The 10876-nt window shown below is 49.0% G+C and overlaps 2 protein-coding genes across 2 annotated transcripts; one reads left to right on the plus strand and one right to left on the minus strand.

Annotated features, from left to right (window-relative positions):
- Window positions 1-42: 42 nt before the first annotated feature.
- PENARI_c004G07426 (uncharacterized protein) lies at window positions 43-5782 on the minus strand (the record flags this gene model as incomplete). Its single annotated transcript, XM_022629237.1, has 4 exons — window positions 43-3878; window positions 3949-4393; window positions 4445-5523; window positions 5716-5782. The coding sequence occupies 4 exons, from the start codon at window positions 5780-5782 to the stop codon at window positions 43-45; spliced, it is 5427 nt and encodes a 1808-aa protein (XP_022490780.1).
- A 920-nt stretch (window positions 5783-6702) lies between these two features.
- PENARI_c004G03940 (uncharacterized protein) lies at window positions 6703-8165 on the plus strand (the record flags this gene model as incomplete). Its single annotated transcript, XM_022629064.1, has 6 exons — window positions 6703-6937; window positions 6998-7116; window positions 7171-7232; window positions 7286-7311; window positions 7368-7717; window positions 7770-8165. The coding sequence occupies 6 exons, from the start codon at window positions 6703-6705 to the stop codon at window positions 8163-8165; spliced, it is 1188 nt and encodes a 395-aa protein (XP_022490925.1).
- Between the last annotated feature and the right edge of the window lie 2711 nt (window positions 8166-10876).

The raw sequence follows: 10876 nt of genomic DNA on the forward strand, positions 1-10876 counted from the left end.
TTCCAGGTCTGAGATCAGAACTTTGAACTTAGAACTTGGCACTTAGGACACAACCATCCACCACCATTCTTGCAAGAGCCACGCGGCACACTCGTCATTTCCATCTCCCTTGACCGCACCCACTTCGGCCAACCATTGCAACAATAGAATAACTTCCCAGGGGGCCAGTGTTGGCTTCATCATGTTGGAAATGCTGCGTGCATTGACACCGGGTCGAAGCACCATGCACCCGAGGACGGCACCCATAGCCATTGTCCAGAGACGAGGGACAAGCTCACCGTGGATATCGAACCACATTGGACACCTGCGTCCCAGATCTGTGTATGGTGATACAGGCGGTGGCGGCGGAGGTGGAATAGATGCCGCCCTTTCGAGGATGGGATTTCCGTAGACATAGCTTTCGGTGGGAAGGACCTTCACAGGGAAACGGAGACGAGTTTTATCCATTTGCCGCGTGAGATATCCACCATCTGTAAGACCGAATTTGTCGCGGGGTGCACCAGAAGGCCGTAGTTCGACACGGCCAGACGTAGCAAGGTTGATGAGAGCGAGAATGTCGCCGTCTTCTGCGTTATATTTGACATCGAAGATGCCGAGGCTCTGGAGCTGCGGGTCCAGGATCATGGTTTTGAACTGGGCAGCACGAACGAGTTGGGTACTGTCCACGGCTCGTTTGCGGCTGAGCGTCTGCAGGAAGTTGTCTGAGATATCGTAGTTGCGGCCCGGGAGGATGCGGCCACTGTTCGTCATGGTGATGACGCGATCGTTCACCAGTGCCTGTGTGGCATCTGTGATGAGCGGCTCGCCAATGCGATTCAGGACGTCGGCTGCCTCGGCAGACTTGTAGTTCTCCTCCGAGGTGATGATGTTTGCGCGGACCCAGGACTTTGCATCCTCAAGACGTGCCACACCCTTCTGTCGTACAGTAAGTCCGGCTTGTTCTTTTTCAATCACAGGAACAGCGAATGGAGTGCGGGCCATAAGAGCGCGCTTATGGTTGATGGTGGAACCGTGCACGGACTGGTAGACTTCATCGCTTGCTGTGAGAGGTTCCTCGCGCAGCTCGAACACAGCGTCAAACTGTTCGCGTGTTGCAGGAAGATCTGGGATGCTCTGGGAAAGAGGAACATCCAAGTGAGTGCTAGCCCACTCTACAACACCAGGCCAGTCGTAGTTTTCTAAATCGTTGTAGTCAATGGTCGGAACCAGATCCTTCTCATAGGCTTCAAGATACCGTTCTTGAAAGTCCCTCTGCATCTTCGCGATCTGTAGACGATTTCTGTTCAGACACCGCCGTGCCTTTTGTTCCATCGCCGATGGGTCGTGCTCTGGGAAAGCACGTGTTACAAGATTCCACTCGACAACTCTTGCGTCCAATCCACCAGTAAGCACGCGGACGGCTGTTATGGCGATCATGATGTTTCGGAGCAGTTGCTCGGGTATCGAACTGCGTGTCTGCCGACGAACCAATTGGCGAGGTGCGGGTTTGTCTTTATCAGGTGTTGCAACTTCATCAAGTGCGGCCAAACGGCGGTTGGGACGCGGCTTACGTCGCTTCTTTCGTTTGAGCTGGAATGTATCATCAGTCTGTAGGCGACGGGAAGTGATCGACCGCGTCTCCATGGGCGTTGGAACTGGAAGTGGCGACGGTCGAGGCATGTCTATCTCAAATCGAATTTCCCCGCTGATTGGCTCTGTCTCGAATTCACCCTGTAGAGTTTGGTTGATGTATTGCATGCCCTCAAGATTGGAATTGAAGACGTCCTCGTGGTCAACCTCCCACTTCATAATCTTATCAGCTGTTGCGTTGAAGGTGTCTGAGATTTGTGACTGGTCGGCCAATTCAGCCAATTTGCTGACGAATTGTTTAGGGTTGATACCGCGCTTTGCTTTCTTTGATTTCACGAGCCACGAGCCGGTGGAAAATGTGCCACTGGTTGGATGGAACTCCTGCACCGGTGCCATTAACAGGGCATATTGGCTGATATTGGAAATTGGTCTCATGCGTTGCTTGGGGTTGATGAGAGTATCGAGGCGCCTGATAGATCCCTTCCGGGCTGATTTCCGGTCAGGGCGAATGACCGAGGTGAGCGGGTGGACATTCATGTCTAGCACAGGGGGTCGTGCAATTGTCATAAGCCGCTGGACTCCATACTGTCTTTCACTCTCCTCGTCCAACATGAAAGCGTCAGCCTCGGCTTGCAAGCCCCGCATGAGGCGTTTTTGAATTGCTCTCCCTCTTCGTGCTTCTGCGGCCTTCGCAAATGCAGGCTTTTGATGTAAAGTGACCGTAGCTTTAGTTTCCAAAGGAAATCTGAATTTCTGTTGTTTGGGTGGTTCGCCTGTTTGTCGACGTCCGCTTCTTGTCAATCCGGGGTTCAATACCACATTCTCTGAGAAGTTCGGCCTCGGTTCGTGAACGTCAGTGGCTAGCATTTTATTCTGCAGATCCTTGACCCTTGCATCCTCGGGAGAAAGCTCCGACTTCATCAACAATGTTCTAGTGACCATCACACCCTTTCTGTCTCTGCCACTGAATGTCAACTGCCGAATCTGACCGGCATCAACCAGTACCTTGACCGCAGTATTGATGGTCCGCATATCTGGTCTCTCCTTGGGCCTCGCCTTCATCCATTCCGAAACAAATGGATACCAAAGCGCAGCGCCCGTGGGGAACACGCCACCAGCCCGTTCCATAAGCTCCAGGATCACCTTTCTGCGGAGGAAACTAATCGACCCGCCTCTCTCGATTAGAGGCCTCGGGGGTGCGATGGGTGGCTGTGCTTCAGCCGTGCTAAGAAGGTTCTTATGCTGCCGGGGGGCTTTTCTGGTGGTATTCGACTGTTGGGGATACGCAGGACTTCCACGAGGTGCAAAGTGTTCAAATGGCTTGGCTGGTGAGGATGCTGTAGCGATGTCTTTGTTTGGGCTTGGGTTGGAAGCTCCAACACGGCGTCGTTTTGAAGGCGTTTGGTTTTGCTCATCGTCGAGTGGATGTACACTACCACCACTCTTGTCTCGACGACGTGGTGTAGTAACTGCAGTTGTATCCTCTATGCTCGCTCGAGCTGTATTGTCTGGCAAAGTTCCTTCCGGCGTTTCCAAAGATACCTGATTAGTTTCGCTTTGGGCGTCTCCAAGACGAGGACGCTTTGAGGGTCTTCCGCTTTCCGGATCATTCGTGTTTGGTATTGACGACGGTGCGGGTGAATTCACAGTGGGCCAGCGAGTATTTGAAGGTGTGTTTTCATTGGAAACGGATTCCGACGCGCGAGCTGAGGTATTGTCCTCTTGCATTTCATCATCCGAAACGTCGTCCTTGACAAACCAAGGGAATTCGGCCAGTTTTGGTGATTTGAAAACTGCAATTCGACTCTTTCTAGGTCGACCTCGGGCCTTACCAGTGGGCCTTCTTCGCCCATGGGGGGTAATGTACACCCCAGGTACAGGCATGTCCATGAGCAGAACCTTGTACTCAGTCCAGCTTTCATCCATGCCGAGTGCTTTGAGCTTCTCTATCCTCGACATTCCCTGGAATGCATTGGCTCTAGCGGCTGATTTCCTTATCTTCCGTGGAATAGCATTCCAATCATCCAGAGCAGGAGCTTTTTTGGATGTGGATTGGTGTTCCGGCTCTGAGGCTGCAGGATCAACCACCGAAGATTCAATGGCTGCAGATTCTTCGGGTGGAGACTCTTCGGTTGCTGATTCTCTGACTTCAGATCCTCTCGCTGCAAGTCCTTTGGTCTCGGCTATCTTAGCAAGCTTTGCTATCGTCTTTTTGTTGAGAACGCCTTTGGGGCGCCCCTTTGACCGCGGGCGGACATCCATATGTTGTTTGGACCCAGGAGGAAGCTTGTCGAGACGGGTACGTACAACTGCGAGACATTGTTAGCCATATGTACCCATATGTTTCCAATATATTAGACCTTTGAGGAAAGGGCATACCATTTCTGCCGTCCGGGAGCCGAACGACAAATGGATCGCTTGTAGAAAGCAAGTAATCCGACGGATTGGCATTGACGATCCCGTCACGTAGAGTAGCGTTGGGGTTCTCCAAGAAGCTCTTAGAGGGTTCCTTTTGAGGGAAACCATGTTCATCGAGTTGAGCAACAACATTGAAGGGCGGAATGTCAATCTTCAATGATTTAGCCTTCTTTTCTGGGAATTCGACCGCCTCCCAGGACGCCTGGCCAGCTTCCACAAGCTTTGCAAAATTGTGTCCAGCATAATGAACATAGAACATGGTGGTCTTTTGCATTGCCATATCTCGCACGATTGCAAAATGGCGGAGATGGAGCGGTTGGGACATTTGCCAAAGATCGACCAGACGTTGCAAGATATTCTCTGCAGGTCTCCTGTAGAAGTTTCCAAAGAGAGCTCGGGCGACTTCCTATACATTTAGTTAGCTCGATGTTCGCTTAAAAGAATGAATTTATCTTACCTGGTTTGTCATTCCCGAGGTACCTGTTCGCTCAATAATGTCAAACATCTGGTTGTGGGTGTTGCGTTCTGGATTCCAACTCGGCACCGTCCGTCCGACATCTTCGACGTGCTCTTGTATCAGGTTGAGTCCACCTTCGTCTGCTTCAAGCTCACGTTTGCCTGCAATATCCAGCTCGTCTTGGTCTATGTCACCGAGATCCCTCGCCCCGTTGTTGTCCAGGACATCAAGTTTAAATTCATGGAACATTTTCAGGTCCGTTTCTGTGGGCTCCCGTTGAAGCTTGATGCAGGGGTGCAGCTTGTCGTATTGTGACTTCGCTCTCACACGCTTCAAAACACCTATTCGCTCATACTTGCGAATTGCACGAGACAAAATCCGCCATCGCCAAGGGTCATCGAATCCCAGAAGCCGTTTCAGATCAGTGCGGGCAACAATTTGATGTTCTCGAAGAATGTCAAATAGTTTGTCATTGAAAGCATCAAAATCGATCATGACCATTGCTTGGGATTGTTCCGGTGACTGTCCGTTCCCTTCGTTGGCAGTGGAGCGCAAGAACCGTTTCAGCGTGCAGAGACTTGTTCGAGCCCCTCTGATCTGAACCGGACGCTTATCGATGTATCCCTTGGCTTGTAACTTATCTGTGCGTGTAGGAACGGACCGTTTGTCCTGGCCACTGAGCTTGACCAATTCTGGCTGCACAATACCTTCCGACTTGCGGGAAGCGATAATTGACAGCAGGACGAGTTCAAGCGGCATTACCTTACTTTCATCTGGTTCGTGTCCAGTGATAGCGAACCATGTTCGCTCCCTTGAGACAAAAATTCGAAGGTGCGATTGATGATTTTGGTCGGTATCTGGTTCGGCCTCGAGAGCTTGCGAGTCAAGCTGCTCGGCCTCGTCCAGCGTGAGATGGTTGAATTCAGTCTTTTGGCCCACAGACACCTCTGGGTTCTTCGTGAGCCAGCTCCAGACCTTTGCTTGGAAACGACGATCGACGTTCTGTTGATGCGTTCCATCACGCGATTGACTTTGATAGAAAGCTGTGATGGCTTGGAGAACAAATGATAAAGTTGCGCCTTGAAGTGGGTTAGCAAATATAACAGAGCAGATCGGAATTTGAGCAGGGTTGTATAATAAGCACGGGAAAGCCGAAAAGCAGAGCAATGTATACAAAGGGCCCGGCATAGATCGTTTATGCTTCGGCGCCAAGCGATGACATGCATCCCCGTGGTGATGAAATGTGGGTCTGAGCGAAGAGCTATACACACCTTGGTTTCCGCACAGCGCGACTTCGTTCAGCACGTAATCGATAAGAAGTTGTAAACTTGGTGCCATGGCTACATAATTGTAGAGATGATTTGATACGAGTAAGAAGTGATGCGAGGTGCGGTGAAGGTTGAAGGGAAAAAGAGAGAGAAAAGCGAGGGGTGAAAAGATCAGTTGTCGACTCGAACTCCGGTCGCTCCAGTTTGCCTTTTCTGCCACTGTCCACCGCTCAAGTGTCCATGTCTTTTTCTGTCACCTGACACCGCCTTCTGTCCTCAATTCTCATCTTATCAACTTACAGTACTTTCCTCGATTTCCTCAAAAACTACAAAAGCTTGCCATGTGATAAGACAAAAACATCGACATAATATGATTTACCGTCTAAATGTCAGGATATCACGATTACCTATTTGAAGATGCGTGGCATTAGGATATCCCGGATGTGATAGCGGGAGACGGCGGATGTGAAACACGAACGATCGGGGTCGGGATCTGCGGTGCACCGGTCTCGACTCGATTACCGGTTTCTTAATCTATTGCACGCTATATGTCGACATATCTACTGCATACTGACATCGAATCACTCTAGGGGCACTTGTTGGCAAACCGGATTTGTCGAGTGTCCATTGTCTTCAGTGATCCTTGATTGTTATTTGACATGATTAGGGAAAGGAAAGATTTTTAATAAAGTATAACGTTATAGCAGAGATTAAGTATAGAAACACTTCGAAAAGGTGAATGATCAGAGGGCTGTGTAGATACTTCCAAGGTTTGTTTTCGATGACATCACGCCACGTTACGTCAGGTACCTACTAACGCAGCCAAACTTGTATGGCAACGGATGTACCCGAGTCCCCGTCGTTTCCGGCCAAATTTTCTGGTCTTACGCCTCTTCTCTTTCTTCTCTTTAAACTTGCACGCCATGTCCTAATATCCCCCCTGGTTTAACCCGTGTACCCCTGAAAATTCTATCAAGCGGTCCCGCCCTGATGGAAGAAGAAACCGTCCCAGCACAAGCCGGGCCAGCGCAAGAGCCAGCGCAAGTCGAACTAGCGAACTCCGAACTCCCAACGCACACCGAGCCGCCACCGCTCCCCTACTCGCTCCATACAAGGAAGAAGTCGATTTTCATCTTTTGGACCATTTTCGTGATCGATACATTGGGCCAGCCTCTGATCTTTTACTGGTGTCTATGGTATCTGACGGATCTATCCCATAACGTGGGTATGTTTGGAAGAGATATCCGTTGTATCCGTCCAAATCGCTGATTTGCATCTCGCGCAGTCTTTTCGATCGTCACCGCGTCCCTGGGAGGTGTCTCAGTCTTCGAATACTTTTACCGCCTTTACAATTTGTTCCGCAAAAGCTCGCGCGCTCGACCCCTGAATGCCCGCGTGTCATGGGTAGGCTTTTCTCTCAAAAATGCATATGGATATGGACACTGATGGATGTCACAGCTGGATTTTTTTCAAATCAACTTCACAATTGTGTGGTTGATCTTGGCCGTCGAGCTTATCGTGTAAGTTTGGAATGCGCCATGGAACCTCGTGTAACAAGCTAACAAGATCGCAGTGGATCGGTACCTCACGAACCATATGGTTAGATCAACTCCGCAATGTCATCACCGCTGATCATATACTGACATGTCCACCAGTGCGTCTCATTGCCATGGTTCTCCCGACCGTCATGTTCTATTTCGGCATCGTCTACCTCTCTCTCGACATCTTCCGTATGATGGGCTTTAAAGCCCCATTCCGAATTTCATCTACTCCCAAGGGCTCCGTCATGCCGACCGCTCTATACGCTCTTATTGAGGATGTGGTTGCAGTAGACGGTGGTGGTGGACAGATGTACCGATACGCCCTTCGAACACGATATCTCTCGAGTCCCTATTTCCGACGAATGCTTTTCGAAATGAACTGCTTCTGGAGTGGAGGATCTATTGTATTCGCCGCTGCCATTACCGCGGTAGTGTTCACAGTCGACGAACCCGTGGCATTCACAGTAAGCAAAAGTCCGAACCACAAATCGAACATGAACTAACTCGCACAATCAGCTGGGCTGGTCCCTTCCATTTGCCTGGGCCATCGTCTGGACTATAATCACAATCCCTTGGGTACAGAGTGACCTCCGCCGTGAAAAGAGAGCGTGGGCAGAGAATCGTGGCCAAGGTGGTATCCCTTGGGTCGACGATATCAGCGCACCCACAGCGCGTACCCGCTTCGCATCTATGCAAGCGAGCGTTAACCCCTGGGCTCGTGATAAGCACAGCGCCCCTTCCACACCCTCTGAGGCTCCCGAGAAAGTGCCTGATGGAGTCAGCAATGGGACTCCCAATGGAGCCTCCAATGCCGGTGCTGAGGTTCCTCACGATTCGAATGCGACCCCTCATGAGCAGACATTCGGCGGCATACCAGATACCGATCCGGCCAAGGAGGTTTCCCCCGTGTAATATGTATGACTGATGGATTTGACTTCGAAACTGCCTCATTTTGGCCGCACATGAAAATGAAAATACATTGATTTGGAGGGTCTTTTTTATAGCTTTTGGCATTCATTTCGTTTGAGCAAGCTCGTTTCACGTGTATAGATACCCTCTTTTATTTCTAGGAAGCATTGAGATTCACAATTGATATTGATATTGATACTTTATTCCTATTGTTCCCACTGGCGAGATGAATGGTGGCTGAATTGAAGTTCACTGCAGCACAGCATCCTTCGCGGTCGACTCAGCAAACCCCAGAGTGAGTTCTTACCGTGCAGTGGCTGGCTTGATTGTGCTAACCTTAAGAGTGGCAGCCTTCACGAGCGAGTCAAGTGAGTTCCACAGCCTTCTTCATGGTCTGGCAGATTCCTGCTCCGGTACCTTGCTGGAGTCTGAGTCTGCTTTCCCAGCGAACTAATCAACGTGCTAACCAGAATGAATAGGAAAATCGAACACTTTATCAATGGCATTACACAGGATGGCTTCGCCGACGTATTGACCGAAAACGCGACATTACTAAGAGAAACCACAGCTCTCAAAGACAGGATCCAAGAATTAGAGGAAACACAGGAGAATATGAAGGCTCGTTTAGATGAACTGTGCAAGGAAAAGCGGGTTTCTACCTATCAGGACAATCCAGCGCGCAAGAAACGGGCAATGCCTTAGTGACGCTCGTTGATTCTTCATCTAAGTCGAAGAAATGAAACGGCAGGAAACGCGCTGCTCTAGGCAAGTCTCACCTTCACTGTATGATTTATCTTTTAGCGACAGCTCTTTGGATATATTGTCTATAAAGATTTTTCCGAGCCATTGTCGCCAGCCAAGATAAGAAAACCGACGCCGCTAGCAGTAAAGCTAGATTGTAAAGAGTACACCACCATAAATCATCAAAGTACTTTCTAAAAGTAGGCATTAATTACTACAGCCTCATTCGTGGTTGGTTTTCCCTTCCTAACAGTCATTTAATTCGAGAAGGACGGGAGGCACATAGGCAGTGAGGCTCTATCAATGTGAACCATGGAGCTGCTGGTGCCCTGTGCGCGGTAGTTCCAATAGTAGAGGTAATATCATTATATGACAGGCGACCAATCCGGTCAGAACACTACGCCGCGCTATAGCAAGTATGTTTAGACTCAGGTGTTCAGGAAAGCCTAGGAATCACGCTATATCTTCTTATAGGGGCAATACTGTGCACTATATATCAGTCTTCAATGGGCTTACCGGCGAAAAGCCAGAGCAGACCCTTAGTGTCAACATTATCTATAGATACATGGATACCTTGAAAGGTGCAAGGTGGATAGTGTAATGTCCGTTGAGTTGTGCGTAGAACATGGTAGATGTTGAGGATCATAAGATCGCAGCATTACGTGACGCTCTCGTGGCAGCTGCCGTACGATGTACAAACTTCCAATGGTATAAAGCATTGCGCGTTAGATCGGATCTTAGAGTGTGCGGCAGTCGGATTGTATAACCTATGGAATTATTAACCTTCCTGACCCGTAGCCTAGGCTGCCGCTTTATCTTACCTGGTAGAGTCTCGTTTGCACTATCCGAGTCATTTGTGAAGCAACAGCGTTCTAAAACGGCTAGCTGCTCTAGCACACGGATTAAATGGCAATTTGTTGTGCGGGAGCCTCTAGGTGTGAAGATTGGAAGAGACGGCAAGCAAGATCTCCGAGCTTCTTCGCGTCGGACTTACGGCGGAGGTAACTCTAAGCTGGAGGTTTTAGACGGAATTCCCTAGATAGAGTGAAGCTTCCGTAGATTCCGTAATAGGTAGTTCTGTTTGCATCTTAATGCCTCGCCCGTTCGTTTCACGCGGAACTGCCTAAAGTATGCCCTAGCTCTTTCGTTCCAAGACATCCCTCGGTGCTAGTGCAACCAGGAAAGAAGGTTTTTTTTTTCCCATGAAGACCAGGAAATCTTGTCGGTCCTCACTATCTTCGTTCTAGGCATCTCGATGACAGACGGACTTCTAAATAAGGATGGCAGTGGAAGGTGAATTGGTGTAAGGTTTAGGCACAGTGAAAATTGTAGGAAATGCGGTCGAACTTAGGGTGACCACGGGTTTATTAAGGATGGAAAAGTTCCACAGCAGCCTTGTTTAATTGCGATCTTCTATTATAACGGTGAGTGTGGGCTTGCCCGACAAGACCTAGTCAACGGTTCTCCACCAGATACATCTAGACTTAGGCCGGTTATAAAGCTTCCGTTCAGATACTGAGGGAAAATAGTAAGTGCGGATGCGAAAGGGACTGTGGGATATTGTTACCAGGCAAGTTTAGTCAAATTCTACGGATGCACGAGCTAAACAGGCCGTTCAAGTTGGCAAAAGATGCCTACAGTTTTGTGAGGTCAATGTGGTCACTATACCGGTTGTGAAACGGTCGATATCCGAGGTATTTGTCACCTTCAGTATAAACCTTAAGTCTAGTCAATCGGTTGTATTGGTCATAGCGTGTAAAAGTCGTTCAAGAAGGTAAAAATATATATTTAAAAATGAGTTTTTTTATCATAATGGTAGAATAAAATTAACCTAACGAATAATGATATAAAATTAATAACTGAGGATGCAAGGAAGTACGAATATTAAATAATAAATAAAATGGTAAAAATTGCATCTGGTGGGGTCTGATACACTTGAGAGAAGCACAGACCCTACTTAACGGTTATTTCAC

Source organism: Penicillium arizonense, assembly GCF_001773325.1.
Source record: "Penicillium arizonense strain CBS 141311 chromosome Unknown PENARI_contig004, whole genome shotgun sequence".
In the NCBI taxonomy this organism is placed as follows: domain Eukaryota; kingdom Fungi; phylum Ascomycota; class Eurotiomycetes; order Eurotiales; family Aspergillaceae; genus Penicillium; species Penicillium arizonense.